The sequence below is a fragment of the Nothoprocta perdicaria genome, unplaced genomic scaffold (assembly GCF_003342845.1).
Source record: "Nothoprocta perdicaria isolate Ctin4 unplaced genomic scaffold, notPer1 scaffold_237, whole genome shotgun sequence".
NCBI classification, from domain to species: Eukaryota; Metazoa; Chordata; class Aves; order Tinamiformes; family Tinamidae; genus Nothoprocta; species Nothoprocta perdicaria.
Genome location: NW_020455463.1, coordinates 218,603 through 235,161, shown reverse-complemented (window position 1 = coordinate 235,161; position 16,559 = coordinate 218,603). Strand labels below are relative to the sequence as shown.

Below are 16,559 nucleotides of genomic sequence, written 5' to 3'. Positions count from 1 at the left end.
GGTGACCCCATGCTACATACCCTTGACTCATCCCGCCAAGGGGAAAGAGCTGACTGGATGACTTAAGCATTGGATGGAATATTTTTTAAGAGTTATCCTCTTTTTTTTTTTTCCCCTCTTCCAGGTAAATTTTATTCTTTTTATCAATATTATCAGAGTCCTAGCAACCAAGCTACGAGAGACAAATGCAGGGAGGTGTGATTCAAGACAACAGTACAGGTGAGTCACTTTCCCTCCCCACTTTTCTGGGAGATGTCAAAAATACCTGTTTCTGCCTATCAGTTGCACAGGAAAGCCAGGATGATCCATTCAGATGAAATTATTCTAGACACTTAAAATCAGACCTTGTCTTCTCAGGTTCTCTCTGTCCGTTTATCAACCACAAACTATGTTCAGGGACAAGCTACACCCTTTCTTAAGCTGTTTGAACTGCTGAGCCCAAATGTCCATCCCAGAGACTTTTCATCATTGCCAACTTTGAACCCATAGTGCAAAAAATTAAAAGCCATGCTTATACTGCTGAAGCCCTAAACCTCTAAAATTTATTTATTTATTTCTCTCCGTTTTGTAAAACTTGGTGAATTTGTTAAACATGACTTTCGTCTAGTGTTTCAGTATATTTGATGAAATGAATAAAAAAAGATCCCTGACTCTTCACAGGAAATCTGGCATTTCCTCATTTGTTTTATTTTGCTTTGTTCTGCCAGCTCTTCTCCCTTGATAATTTAGGATATTCGTATCATAGTCAAAACTGGACAGAAAAAGTAGATTGCTGAGACACCTTTTCTTCATAAGAGCTTTTCCAGCTTCTCACGGTCTCTCAAACTGGACTGATCAGCATCAAGCTTGAGAAAGGGGAGGGCAGAAGGAGCTCGTCTGCCAACCATGAGTTCATTGCTACCATCTCCCTCTCCAAACACAGGACGTTTCATTTAAAGCTGCTTTTTATTTTTTTTTTAACTACCTTGTCAGGACTCTGATTTGGCTATTTATTTATTTTTCTCTGGCTCAAGTTTGTTATTAATTATGGTTTGGATGGGCCCTGCTCTTTTTAATATTTTTGATTCCCTTGGTGGTTGCCAATTGACACACGAGGTACCAGGTCTTTCTGCTGGTGATGTCCACCCTTCCCAATGATTGCCTGCACTCGGTCACTTGTTGTAACTCTTGGTAGAGGGTTTAATCCTTCAACTAGTTCACTTGCAGGCAAGGTAGGTTCCTGCAGGGACAAAGTCAGCCAAGTGTTGGGGCCCGTATTGTAGATGCCCTCCCTGTCCTGCTGCAGTGTGATCTTGAGATGGAGTAGGTCACAGAATCACAGAATGGTTGAGGTTGGAAGGGACCTCTAGAAATCATGTAGTCCAACTCCACTGCTCCAGCAGGGACAACCACAGTACATGGCACAGCGTTGCACCCAGGTGGGTTTGGAAGACTTAAAGAGAAGGAGACTCCACAACCTCTCTTGGCAGCCTGTTCCAGGGCTCTGTCATCCTCACAGTAAAGAAGGTCCTCCAAAAAGGCTCTTTCCAGGGAATATTGAAACTCCAGATGCCTCTAAGACTAGTGACCAACCACCACTCTAGTCCTGGAGAGGGCTAGACTAGCTGTGCTGAGGGATGGACCACCTTGGTCCACATGCTACAAAGAAATTCAACAGCTTGAAGCTGTGGATGAGTACATCACCACAATGCAAATGTAAGATACCTAGGCCCATCCAGGGTGGATATGGGAACCAGGACAAAATGATGTGAGATAAACACCTAAGGTGCCGGTGGACCCACCACACTGGGAAGTCCACCCCAACCCCTAACTCCCTCTCTCCTTGTTCTTACAGGAAGCTGCTGAAATCTACCCTCGTCCTTATGCCTCTGTTTGGCGTTCACTATATTGTTTTCATGGCTATGCCATACACAGATGTGTCAGGGATTCTTTGGCAAGTTCAAATGCACTATGAAATGCTGTTCAACTCTTTCCAGGTACCGTAACTGTTAAATTAGGGGGAGAAAACCATGAGAATTTCAGTGCAGAAAAAAAGGGACCTTAGAGTGCAAGGTGTTCTCTTTGGAAACAGAGTTGTTTTCTCAGCATGTCAGATTTCTTTCACAAGATGATTTGACTCTATTTTAGCATTGAGCATGGTTTACATTTGCAAAGCACAAGGTAAAAAAAAAAGGGCAGCATGTCCAACAAAAAATGTGCCTGTTGAAAGATAACTTGCCCCATGAATTCCCTCTGGAATAAGGTTGAAGGTAGGTTTGGTAGAGCTCCACAGAGACGTACTGTTTTAAATCACCTTGCTGCTTCCTTGTCCCAAATTCTCTTTCAAACCTGTGAATAGATCCCTCAGTTCTAGGTTTGGGCATAGTGCAGATTCAGTTCCAAGGCTGGTCCTACAGAAGACACTGCAGGAAAAATTAGCATCTCACTACAAGTCGGGCATTATGGTTACTGCATCCCCTTCCCTGATAGATTACTTTTGGCTCACTACTTCCCACTGAGGATACCGGGCACAGGGGACTAAAGGCAGACAGTGGGATTGGCCCAATGAAAGCTTAGAGAAACTATTGGATACCAATGGAATAAAGTAATGAGTTACCCCACCAAAATCTTGTTAAAATATTGCCCACAGAAAGATGTGTATGGTTTGCTCATGCCTGGATGCTCTTACTGGTACTGCTAATTGTGCAAATACTTCAGTGCAAACCAGAGCTGGAAGAGCATCTTTGGTGCCATCTTCCATCCTCCAGTCCTACAGCAGAATTATCTACATGTAAACCATTGGAAGTGCTCATTGATTTTATCCATGAACCCACCACCTTCCCAGGCACATATTTACCATCTCAGAGCCTTTACAAAACCTCAGTGGGAAGGTGGGGGACGAGCAAATATTTCAGTGAAGCTATGATCCATAATCCTTATATCATCTATCTACATTTTATATAGTCTGCAGGAAAATTGCTATGTCCATCTGTCTCTCTTGCACTATGGAGCACTGAGAGAGCACTGGAGCACTCATATTATATTCATCACATTATAAATGCTATTAATTTCATGGGAGCATAGGGATGCTGGTTAGCAGCATCAGGAAACAGATACTCAGATACATCACGATTAGTATTAATGTGTTGTTTCTTCTTCCTTCCAGGGATTTTTTGTTGCCATCATATATTGTTTTTGCAATGGAGAGGTGAGTCTTTCTTTCCCTTCTTTGCTAGATTCATTCCAAATTTTGGTGGTTAGGTGGGCACACATCAGTGTAATCCCACTTATTCCAGAGAACCAACCCATTCACTCCCAGAATGATCTACCAGTTCATGTAGCAAGTTCACATGTTCTCTTTTGATCATAGGAGACATCCAGGACAATCTGCCACAATTAAAGTTGCTACTGGAAGTAGCTATAGGAAAAAGGGTGAAAAAAAATATCTTCCATTTTTCTCAGCTCAAGTGCTGCTAAATTTCTGATCTGTAGCAAGAAGAAAAGTGTAAGAATAGAGCAGCTGCCTGTTCAAAAAAAAAATTCTTTTGTTTGTTTAGGCTTTTTTGACTATTTACTTTCCTTTTCAAGTATGACATGCTCTAGGGTTCAGACAATTCCCAAGCTGTTTACTTCATTTCTCTCAGTAGTAAACCAAAAACTAGATGGTCAGTATAGGTATATGTGAAAGAGTAGAGCTACTTTCATGGTCCAGAATAAGCCTGGTTTGACCTAACTTTATAGATGCCCATTTTAGGTGTAAATGCAACTAAAGGTAAGTTGTTTAGGCCCTTAAACATAACCCCAAGATGAAATCAATGTCAATCTCATTTTAATTTTCTCTTCCCTAAGTGTCTCCAGTGAAGTTTTCAATGGGACATTTATCAGGATCTAACATGATTTTTCTATTCCTTACAATTAAATTCTCAAAAAAAAAATTGTCCATTTTGTCTATAGATATTCTTTATTTCTCATGATTCTCTGTATTTCTTTCCTCCCATTCTTTTTTCATGTCTCTCCCTTCTTCCAGGTCCAAGCAGAAATAAAGAAGTCATGGAGCAGATGGACATTAGCACTTGACTTTAAAAGGAAAGCACGAAGTGGGAGTACAACCTACAGTTATGGACCAATGGTTTCCCACACCAGCATCACAAATGTAGCCACGAGAGGGGCACTTGCCCTACACCTCAATACGAGACTTATACCAGGGACCCTCAATGGACACCGGAATTTGCCAGGTTATGTAAAAAATGGCTCAATTTCTGAGAACTCCATGCCTTCCTCTGGACCAGAGCAGTACAATAAAGATGAGGAGTACCTGAACGGCTCTGGACTTTATGATGGAGACAGACCCACAGTACTTGTTGAAGAAGAAAGAGAGACTGTGATGTAAAGAGAGGAGGAGGAAGAGTAGAAGAAGCAAAAAGGATGAAAAAAGGTTCCTGGAGAGCATTTAGTGGGCCAAAGAATATCAGGCCACGCGTTGGATGCCAAGGGTTTCCATACAGTTTCTCTCTTCTGTGGAACAGGAGGTTAAGTTATATGGGGAAAAAAAAAAAAAGTGAGCCACGAATGTGGCCAGCTGTTGATCACATCCATAGACTCAGTGATCTAAGTCTCCCTGGTGTTGTTGGAGGCAGGGCTATCCAGACCTGCGGGCCTTGCTTGCTACCTGCCAAACAGCAGAGATACTGAGAGTTTGCAAAGGAGGGCTGCACAGCAGCGCACGGTCCTTTCACCCTTTGCAGACGGAGGAGGAGGAGAGTCTCACCAAGCAGAGCAAAAAGTCTAGCGGGGATGGTGCACCACCATCTTCTTGAGAGGGTACAAGTCACCTGGGCATCATGGTCACCGCTTTGGTTGGGTTTACTCTTTCCTTTTAAAGTCTGTCCCGTTGCACACACAGCCCTCGGAGGCGGTAGCTGTCTGCCCATGCAGCCTTGCACATGTCATGGGCAGCCCGATAGGACCGACGACTTGGGGCATGTTCTTCCCATGAGCCATGTCACTTGTCACTTATTACCAAAACTAGGCTCGTTTGGGGTGGGCAGGATTAATAGCGTGCAGATGTTGTGTGGAGGGAGAGAGCTGACTTCACCTTACCCTGAGGAGCAAGCCAAAAAGAGTGTAATTTTAGGGTGGAAAAAGTGGTTATCACAGTGTGTGACATTCTCATTCTTCCAGGTTTCGCAGCAGAGAGGGGCCCACCCTGTTTGCTGCAGAAAGTGAGTTGAGGCGAGGAGGGAAGTCAGCAGGCCTTCAGCATGTGTGTGCATGGGTGTGTGTGTGGCTAAAATCAGCATTGCTAGCTCAGCCTTCCTTTCTTGTGAGTGCTCATGAAAAAAAAAAAAAAAAAAAAAGAAAGAAAACCTCCAGTCATTTAAAAAAAAATCTTTAAATCGCTTTTCATTCCCCTCTCCAAATTTCCTGTTTCTCACTGATCCAAACCTCACAAAGAAAAAGATTTCTTTGAAAACGTGCCCATTCTACCCAAAAGCGTGATCTGCCAGAAGCATAGACAGTGTCATGAGGACTGAAGGCCAAGTTGCTGAACAAAAGCACAGGGATTGCTCATGGATGGTCACCTTTTGAGCACCATTTTAACTTCACCTTTCTTTGTGGTTTGATCGTCAAATTAGCCACACCTGCATACATGTACACAGGGCCATATTTTCAGCTGGTGTAAACACGTAGCTTCAACCAAAGATGTTTGTATGAGGAACCATTATTGTGGTTGACTCAGAAGGGATGAGCATAAGGAAATGCCTGTTTCCTATGGGAAGGAAAGACCAGGAATATTTCGTTTCCCTATCTGGAAGGACTTTTTTGGAAGAAGTGCCAGAAGGTCATGTTCTGACACACATTGTGTTGGGTAGCATCAAAGAGGTTTGGTCCTTTGGCCCAGAACACTGCGTTGAAGGCATTTCACACAAGCTGAGCACTTAGTGATGGGTCTCTGCCAGTCTCAAGAATGATTCTGAATTCCTCAGAGTGGGCATTTAGAAACAGAGACCAAATGTCCTACATGGAGAGAGGAAGAACTCTGAGTGAGCCAGTCTGAATCCTCTTGTGAGCCCCTGCCACAACATTGCTATTCCCTCAGTTCAGCTTAAAAGCCAGCTGCTCATGGTCCTCTTAATTTTTTCCTTTTCCTTTTTTTTCCCAGCACCTGAAGCATTCTTCACCCCACCTGGATGTTATTAAATGCAGTAAGAAAGAGGTTTTGTGCGAGACTGCAGAAATCCTTTAGGAGGTCATTGGGGTATATGAGAAAAGCTGCTCTCTGTCCTGATCTTTTAAAGATGGATGGTGGGTACATAGCCTGCACACTTGAGATGTAATCAGTCACAGAAACCAGTTTTGCCATCTTCTGAGGAAAAATTAAGGTCTAACGTCCCCCAAATTCTGTAGGAGATGAGAAAGAGCATTGGGATCCACCTCTGAGTTCTGGATTGAGACCTTAGAGGGAACATGGTGGCTGAGAGGCAGACCCCTGTCCAGCACCTCTCCATCTATTGCAGTCTGTACTTTATTGCACCCGAAACAGTTTTCATGAACCATAAATTATTTGTGATGTTTATTTCCTTGTTACACTTTGCTAGAATTAGTCATGACCCATCTTAACCATTTACCACCACATGGCAGCTGTTGAGACATCCAGTTTTCAAAGAACAATATTTTTCCATGCTCTCACTGTCGTCGTTGCTGTTATTACGAATAATAACGACAATAATAACAATAGTGCTATAGGGAAGTTAAGCAATCTCACAAGAGAAGCCAGCTCATGGGAAAGCTTGGCATGGAGAGCAAGCCAACTCTGCGGAAATCGGGGTCAGCCTTCTGCTTGCCTTTTCTTCTCAAAGGCTGGCGAGAATCAAAGGAATCATTACCAGTCGATAATCAGAGCGTGTACAGCTGTGTTATTTACCATCTTATGCAGCTGAACAGACAATGAGAGAAAAGCACATTAAATATGCTGGCTCCGGCTTCCCATACTTTCAGAAGTACCTCATACTGAGATTCTGCGAGGAGATGCAATTTTCCTCGTAGATGAAACCTTATCATTCAAAGAGATTTCTTAGTATCATTTCACTGCTGGAACAAATTAAAAAAAAAAAAACAAAAACAAACAAAAAAAAGATAGAAAAAAACGCCAGTGACAATATTTACTTCTGTTTGTTACAGAGCGCTCAAGAGTAATAACATGTTTGAAAAATCACTTAGCGAGGCTCAAGGAATTATCAAGAGCCTTAAAATTATTTATAAGTAAATACAACAGCCTCATAAACTGAATTGTATTCATCACTGGATTGCGTAGACTAAAGACCTAAAAATTGCTCTAATGGTTAAATGCAGCTAAACTTTACATGCACTAGGGATTTACAGGGCAAGAAATCTTTTCTTGTACATTTCAATTACAAACTATACATAACAGGTCATTTTTGATACTGTTCAGATGCATGAACAGCATTGCATGTAAAAATTAGGAACAAGCCAATAACAAAAACAGGGCAGATAAAGGACAGGGCTCAGACAGGATGCAGAGACAGATCAGACAGGGTGCAGGGGGACTTCCAGACTAAGTCCTATTTGATTTGCCAGTGTAGATATATCACTAAGAGCTTCAGAACACAAGAAAAGGACAAGGTGAGGATGAATTTTTCTGCGATTTATCTGGTCACCATTACAAACCTTGCAGGTGGGACTGCTCTCCTTAGTGCTAGTTGTCCTGATTCAGGTCCAAAATGGAACGGAGGGGCAGAGAGAGGAAGTGGCTTTGGGATCAGGGTGCAGAAAGCACACAGTCAGAGAGGTAATCTCAAGCTCACTTTAAGGAGGTAAAGGGCTAAAGGAATTGGTTGTCTGTCTTTTTCAAGTTGTCCCACCTCCATGGGGTGTCAGCTTTGTGTCCCTTTTTTCCACCCCTGAGTTGCAAAACATCTGGAGACACATTCAGAAGCTCTACAGAGCCTCCTATCATTCCCTCTACTTGGTACCTGGGGAGGAGTCTCCTCTCCAACCCCATGGAGATGTCAAGGTTGGGAGGGAATTTCATTCTCTGTCAAGCTCCTCAAGGGCTTCTGACAAGGAGCCCTGTACCCAGCACCTTCTCTATTCCTATCTACAGCAACGCAGTCGGCTTATCCCCATGAGCCTTTTCTCTTTTATCTACCTCTTTTCTGGATGGACATAGAGCTGTTGATGTTCCTCAGCCTTGTGTTTCTCGAGGATTGCTTCTGGCAGACTTACTGGTTCTGCTTTGCATGGATGTGTGCAGGTGAGGGTTTTTACAAGTCCTGTAGATGGCTTTAGTTAGATGAAATCAGGTCTTTTTCATTTCATTTCTTATTCCATCCTTCAACTTTGTTCTTCTCATCTGGAAACAAATTAAAGCCAAATCAGTTGACAAAACTTCCCCAAAATATACTCTTCAGCCAGGGATTGCTTTAAATAGTTTGTTTATAGATGATTGGCTGAAAGATGTAGAACATCTACAGTGCTGGAAGGAATTTTTCGTTTTCTAAACTCTGAAATAATTAAGTATGAAGACCTCTGTTTTTTTAATTGCTGTTTATTATTTTAACCAGCTTAACAACTGGCTTAAAAGATGTCAAATTTCAAAATGCGATGTTTCAAAATGCTAAGAAACTCCAGTTATAAGTTTTGTTTTCTTGCCTTTTCACTGGCTGATTTTTATGAACAATTTCTGCCTAGAATTCATGGCAAGGTTCGAGCAGGATTACTGAGGACTGGAATTGTCACTATGTCCTTTATCTCAGCTGATTCCCTCTGGCCAAAGGCTTTTTCACCTGAGCTGAAGAGCAATTTGTGATTCATCACGAAAAGGTTTGTTGCAGTAACATAAATTATGAGGTATTGACTTGCTTTGCCCTGGATTCTGCAGTTTTCTGACGGTCTCAATTCTCTGTCCATCTTCGGGGATGGAGCAGGAGAGTTTTCTTCAGAAAACAGTCTGAGTATTTGAGTTTCAGAATCAGGGAGCCAGAGGAAAAATATTACAGGGGCTTTTGAGACAAAGCAAAACTGATTTTTTTTAAATGTCCTCTCCTAATGCCCTCAGCATTGTCCAATGTCCCCCACCCTCTCTGGCTTGATCTGCATTTCACAGGGAGAAATCATGTTGCACGCAAGGCATGTCTGGGAGAAGAGACTTTCTTGAGCAACCTTCATGCTAGAACAGATTTGCTGATTGATTTTTCTTTTAAATTTACTTCTGTTTCTTACTGTTTGCCATGGTCTTCAAAGTAATCAGAGGACATATATGATATCCCTGGCCAGTTACAGAGCTCTTCAAACATTCGGTGCAATTCTCTAGACAGAGTAGATTTTGTATCCCATTTCTCTAGGGTATTTTGAAATGAGAAGAATATTAAATTGTAAAGGAAATGAGTTGCAAAAGACCCTATAAATAAATTTGCATCATTTTAGGTCATGTCTGATTGGATTTGCCTGGAAAACACGATGGTTCATAAATTGTATAAATAAAAGGAAGAGCATCTATCTCTGTGGACATTCACTCCAAGGCAATTTTCCTGTTTCTGCCCATAGACTTGATAGGTTGAAAGTACTAGACAGCAAAGACTGTTGGCCAAAAATAACGTCATGTGGTTTGAAGTAGCAAATCACCTGTATTGAAGTTATTGTTGTTATTCTGTTTCACTCAAACTATTTATTTTGGCCTCCCATAAAATCAAAACTCAAACGTAGCTCTTAGCAAAGGTTGTAGTAGCAAAACAACACTATTGTGCAAGTTACTTTGCTCTTTGTGATGGAAAAAAAAGGGTTCTTCTAATCAGGGTTCTTCCTTATTCAGTGCTGATAGACATCTTCACTGACAGTCTCTTCGCTATGTAAATATTCTGTAGATTTAAGAGCAGAGAATTCCTGCTGAGAGTCCAGCAGTTTCAGCCCATGTTTTTGCAGTGCTGACAGACTCTTCTATAGTTTCTGCAGCGCTGACAGACTCTTCTCACCTGTAGCACCAGGCTTGGTCGTAGTCATGAAGAACAGAGGACAAGATAAGACCAGAAGCCATTTGAGATCTTTGAGGTTTCTGTCCCCCATGGTTAGACACTCAGGATAAGGACACCAGCAGAATGGACACACACACATGCATGCATCTATCCCACCCTGCAGATGGTTGGAGTACCTCCTCTACACTTAACTTTTTATTTTTCCCCAAATTGACTCTACAAAATAACCACAAAGAACTATTTTAAGGCTGCTACTAGAACGCAATCTCAACACCTCAATGCCAAGGCAATCCAGAGCATGAGAAAAGGGACATAACATGAGTGGATTCCAGTCACATCATACACATTATGCTGGCTTCAGAGCTGGTAGAGATTTGCATGGACTGTCTTGAGTTTAAATGCTGCACGGATAGGCCATAGAGAATAAGGAAAGGACTTGCTGCTTTAAACCATGCTTACAATTGGTTATAAGCAATCAATCAGTAATTATAAGTTATTCCTTGTGTATTTCATCAGATTCTGGCAAGCGCTCTGATGTTTTCTGCCTAGTATCTGGCTTTCTGGTGTCTCTGAAGTGAAAGGAGACCTCTGTGATGGGCAGATGAGATATAATAAGCAGATATGGAGTTATTCAAAGCTACTCTCTAGGGCAGGACACTTAGAAAAAGACCTAATGCTTATATTCATTGGCAGAAGGCAAGAGCTGCTGAAGTTAATCAAATTAACTAGGTCTAATGCTAGGGCAAAACAGATATGAATCTTCATGATTCGTGTACAATTTGCATAATGGAATTAAAATAAATCTTCTTATTCTAGCTACAGAAGTGCTCTGCAGAGAATTAGAGACTGGACTTGCTGTTTGGGTTTAAACAGAAGGACACCCAAGGCATCATCTATCACGTAAAATTATCCTGTTTTAGGTCTCTTAGCCTGTTTTACCCACTGTCCTACACTGTAGCCACTAAACTATACTCAGCTGTATCAATTAGTAGGCATTTTTCTTATCCTCATTTTTCCCCGTCTTATTTGTATATGAATCAAAATTATCCCAGTTTTCATGTCAGCTTCCAGGTGTAAGCAAGCCCCACAGTTTACAATGTTCAAGATAATATCTCAACATTTTCCCAGACGTTTGGAAGGCAGGTGGGAAGAAGCATGTGAGAAGCTAATGGGAGCCACAGGGGAGCATTAAAATAAAAATCAAACAAGGTTCCTGTGAAACCTTTCCCACAGACCAGGGGAAGGTTTGCAAGTCTTGGCACAGCGCTTCAGCCTCAAGCTGAACTTGCTCGTGTTTTGTCTCATAGAAGAGCATGAGTCATTCAGATGACCTGCAAAGCTCAAGCAATGACTTGGCCTCAGAGGCACTTGGGATTAGAGCTGGTACACACACCACTCTTAAATAGCCTGTTCCCAGAGCAAGGGCTGCAAGTGTTGAATGCAAAAGACCAATGCTCTGAGCTGTTGAAGGGTTTTACGTGTCCTTCTCTAGGCTGACACTCCAGTGCTGCACTGGGACACAACTGTTCCCTGAATTTCCTTCCCATCTACGATGTGTTGTAGCTATGGTGTGCACCCATGTAGAGCATCTCTTGCATGAACAGGTCACCTACAGCATGTGACACAGGATTGCACTCAAGTGGGTTTTGAAGATCTCCAGAGAAGGAGACTGCACAACTTCTCTTTGCAACCTGTTCCAGTGCTCTGTCACCCTCACCATTAAGAAATTTTCCTTAAGTTCCTGTGGAACTTTTCATGCTTGAGTTTGTGGCCATAACAATGCAAGTATAATACTGTGTTGTAAAAGGGATCCAAAAAAACAGTTGCTTGCAAGGACAGAGTGCAAAGTCTCTGTCCAAACTCAGAATAGATTTATAACACTCCACAGAAGGAGGGCAAGGATGGAAGTCAGCTCAAGGTCAGGCCATGAGCACAAGGAGTAGGAACTGAAGAAAAAGTTAAGGAATAACTTCCCCAAATGATCATTAGTATTTAGGGAGTCTTACCACCTGGCTGCTTTTCGGGCAGGCCGCCCTGTCCAGCACAGATTTGGCAGAACTTGTGAACTCTTTGTTCATCTCTGTGCACAGTTATGCTCTTTTCTAAACATGGGATTTCTTGAAAATGTAAATGAGAGTTTTAGCAAAGTCTGTGCAACTTTCTCTTCTTCTTCTTGTTCTTCATCTTCATCGGCATTTTTTCCCTTCCTTTTCTTGCCAGATTAATAAAAGGGGCACATTATCGCAACCTCAGCATGAGAACCTGGGACTTGGATATTCTTTTCTTGGATCCCACAGAGCAGCTTCTCCCTGTGATTGTTTTGCTGGCATATGAACTGAGGAATCAATGGCATTTGATTATCTTCCTGCGACTGAGGGTTAATCATCCTGGGCTAGTCAGGGGGGAGCACAAAAAACACAGATGTGCTGGCATCAAGTTGGGGTGAAATCTTTACCCCATGAAAATTGACACCAAAGTGTTTGTTGATTTTCATGGAGTGACATTCACCATAAAATGCTGAAAAAAGTGTAATGATCCTCCCACCATCCTAGATACCTTCCTTGCCACCTGTATTTTCCAAATGGGCTTTTTGCTTTTGAAAAAAAAAATAGCACTAACAGGAGCAGAAAGTAGAGACAAAAAAGGGGCAAAATGTTCTGAATGGCAGTAACTCTGGTCTTGAATGGTCAGAATTGCTTCACAGGTGACAATGTTCTGGCTTCATATTGGGGTCTCTTCGAAGCTGGCGATTTAAAACATGATAGACACTTAGATAAGAAAAGGCATGGGACTGAGATGTTTGAAATGGATGAGACTGGTTACGGTCCACTGGCTTCCCAAATTCCTGTGCCTGTCTCTTCCAAAATAGCACTAAGACATCTATGTGGAAAGCTGCTTAAAAGAAAATCTTAAATGAAGGGTATTCTCCAAACAGTGCAAACATTAGGTACCTAATGCAGAAAGGGAAAATAATGACTTCACCATGGAAGCAGCAGCTATTTAAACCAGAGCATGACAGCGGGCATGAACCCTTCTAAGTATGGAGCTGGATGTTTCCTCTCAGGCTGTACTTTTACCTTTTGATGTGTCTCCATCTAAATGATTCACTCTTCCTTGAGGGCTGCAGGAGCAGATGAACAAGAGGTAGCTTGTTCTTGCAGGTGAAATGCCTCCAAGGACAGGTTTGCTGAGGTAGAGCTCATCTATTTGGTGGTAGAAGAGACAAAGCCAAGCACCGTAATCTTAGCCCGTCTCCTCAGACCAGCCACCAACCAGGTTGACATGGTGTCTCCCACAATGGGAGACACCATGCCATGGGAGACACCATGTCAATCTCCTCCCATTTTCTTCAGTTGAGTTCATGCACAAAGAGACAGGTCTGCTGCTAAAACCAAAACTCATTGATTCTTCTCAGCAGATTAAGGGTGCCTGGGCCATATTGGTCACCATAAGTGAAGAAGCCTGGTCATTAGAGGAAAGACAGCCACCCCCTGCAGTCTGCTAGACTCTATCCTTAGTGCTTTTGGGTTATTAACGCCTTTTTTTCTAGTCTAGGGCAAAAGGAAAGAAGCTGGCATGTGTGTTCTCCCTCCTCTATGAGTGGTTTTAAGATCTTGTTTCACTTCAGAAGAAGGACAAAACTGTGATTTCTCTATATATGTTACGGGGACGTTGCCTTGTGTGTGTCGTCAAGCAGGCTTTTGGTTTACATTCCTCCACTTCTGCTTTCTGTATGGACCAAAGTAATGAGCGAGAAACGACAAACCACAGGTGTATGTAAAAAGGGAATTAAAATAAAAAGAAGCCTTTATTGATTCTCACTGGCGAATGTTTATTTTGTGTCATTCCCTACCTCGGTACCTTCAGGGACATTCTAGGATGGTCATGGGATATTCCTATGGGTCCATAAGGAAGGGGCTTCATGAGATCTGCCCCCTGCCCCCAGTAAGGATAGAGAAGGATGGTTGTGAATCATGCTGCTGACATGTCTCAGGAAGCCCCTTACCGAAACATTACACAAGACAGCTTAAATAACCCACCTAATGTTGTAGTTGTAAGGAGAGTTAGGAACAAAACTGGATACTTCACATCTCTGCCTCCTTCTGGATGGTAGCCTCTGGAGATAAGCTGGACACTGCTGGAAAACTGCTTAGTTCCAACTGCTTCCAAAGAATTAAGCTGATTTAGAGCAGCTGAAGTTTAAGGCCATTGCTCCAGGCATCAGTGACTGGGCAATGACATTTATTTTGGTGAAACATTATGCTTTGCCTAGGATGAAGAAATGGGAAATAAAAGATATGTTGTATATATTGTGCGAGTTGCCTATCACAACCCCAGCAGCAGTTTCACTCCAGTAATACCTCCAGAAAAGCACCATGCTGCTCATGCCAAAGCTCCAAGTCTGCTTAACCAGCCAGGGGCTGCTGAGGGAAATAGGGAGTAATCTCCTGGTTTTCTTTAGATGGATAAACATTGAGCGATTGGCTTGATTTCAAAAAATCCCAACAGCAAGGAGTGGGAACACTGCTGGCCAAAGGCAGTTGCACAAAAACTTGTTCCAGAAGGAGCTCCATGGGTTTTGGCCATGCACGAGATGGGTTCCTATACACATTGAGCACCTTGATCCCATTTGATAGCATCCAGGAGAGAGAAACTGAGGACAGCCGACTTCATCCCAGTTGCTGTCCCACTTACAAACAAGCAGCACTAAACCATCAGCTCAGCCCTTATTAAATCTGGACTCAAAAGCACCACAGAGATAAGTATAGCCAGGTATATATATATTTATTTAAATATATGTACAGAGCCAGATGTAGCCCAAATGTTTGCTTTCAACCAAGTTTTCATTCACCTAAATGGACAGGAGCAAGGCTAGGCTCACTGCAGCCCATCCATCCCTGAATGCCCTGGCCTCAGTTCTTCCCAAGCACAGCACAAGGAATTTGAGCCTCAGTATGGGCATGTAAATGACCAGCTAAAATTGTGTGGATATTGAAGTTCAGTAAGCCTAAACCTGTCCCTCTCACATTAAATTTTTTTTTCAATTTTATTTGCAATAATCTTCATTGGATAAAGATGGGGCATGGCAGATGCACAGCCTATCCCTGCTCTAACATGTTAAGCAAGATACAACAGAAAATAGCAGAAAATAAAAATAAAAATAAAAATAAAAATAAAAATAAAAATAAAAATAAAAATAAAAATAAAAATAAAAATAAAAATAAAAATAAATAATAATGGAGTTGGAAAAGGCAAAAATGAACAAACCACCCTTCCCATGGCCTTGTCCAGCAAGAGAGTCACCCCCTTTGCTGTGCTGTTTTCCTAATGTGGCTGCAGTGGCTATTTTGAAGGAGATGCTCTCATGCCACCCGATACTTGCACAGTCTCCATGTCGCAGGGGGCACCTCATTCCGTTCGGGGCTATGTGGTGCTGTCATCAAGCACACACAATGCAGGGTGGCTCCCTGGACCGCTGCCCTCAAGTGGGCCCAAGGTCTTCAGTCAGGCACGAGCAAATGTCGCTCCTCACAAGTGTGAAATATAATCACCGTAAAACCTAACGCGCAGGGACCTTTGCTGAATGTCATGCCCTCCAGCTCAGTGCTCTCAAGCTCTCTTTGGGCCTCAGGCGATTCCCCCTATTGCTTTCCCTCTCCCCAACATATATATGTATGTATGTATTTATGTATTTATTCCAAAATTAAATATTTTGACAAATTCCACACTGAAGTTCTCTATTTTTCTTATATGTGAAATTGCCTTACTATGTTATGCTAAAATTAATGGTGGCTCTTCCCTTCTGTAGCCCTGCCTCTGATCAGGCCCTTCTATCCACTGCAAAAAAGCTGTGTGCATTAAACTGACACCCACTGCCCATATCATGCGTCCTTGGCTCCATGTCCCATGTTGATCATATACAGGATAGCTACAAAGGCAGAATAATTTTCCAGTGAAACAGAAAAGAAGCAGTTTTGTATCTGCCCACGTTGGGGTGGCCACCAAATGCATCCAAGGATGAGATGAACCATCACTGTTGAGATGATTTTTCCCCTTCAACTTAGGGACAATGGTTAGATCTGCTTGGGGCAGATTAGACCACAAATGCCCTTAGATGTCATCTAGGTGAACTTTTCAAAGGAGACAGGGTTACTGAATCAATAGGAAGAGATAGACAGAGAGATAGAGATAGAGAGATAGACAGAGAGATAGACAAGAGAGACTAGACTGACATAAAAACATGTCCCTTTATTTTTTTCCCCATGAGAAGCAGAAGTCTTAGTTTGCAGCTGGCTGAGCAATTGGCAGTTCCAAATCACTGCAGTCCTCTCCCAAAGAACAAAAACTGCAAAGAATTTTCCATTTCTCAGCACTACCCCAAATGCCGCGAAGATTAACAAGTAATATTAGCTCTGCTGAAGTACCTTCATCTGCTCAAGGAAACACAGAGGACATATAAGCAGCCAAACTTTGAGCAAGAAAAAGAAATTAAACCCAAAATATGTCTGTTTGGAAGCAATATTTCTTTGGAAAGGAGAAAGGATTGATATCTGCCCAAGCGCTAACAGATGTTTTTTATATGCACTA

At 42.3% G+C, this 16,559-nt stretch overlaps 1 protein-coding gene across 1 annotated transcript in view; it reads left to right on the top strand.

The window, feature by feature from the left end:
- The window catches only part of PTH1R (parathyroid hormone 1 receptor), a 103,254-nt gene extending 98,575 nt beyond the window's left edge, over positions 1–4,679 (top strand). The window contains exons 10-13 of the mRNA XM_026039683.1: positions 125–219; positions 1,835–1,976; positions 3,146–3,187; positions 4,007–4,679. Coding sequence (XP_025895468.1) covers positions 125–219; positions 1,835–1,976; positions 3,146–3,187; positions 4,007–4,369 — 642 coding nt within the window. The 3' untranslated portion in view covers positions 4,370–4,679. The remainder of the gene's footprint in view (positions 1–124; positions 220–1,834; positions 1,977–3,145; positions 3,188–4,006) is intronic.
- Positions 4,680–16,559: the final 11,880 nt, after the last annotated feature.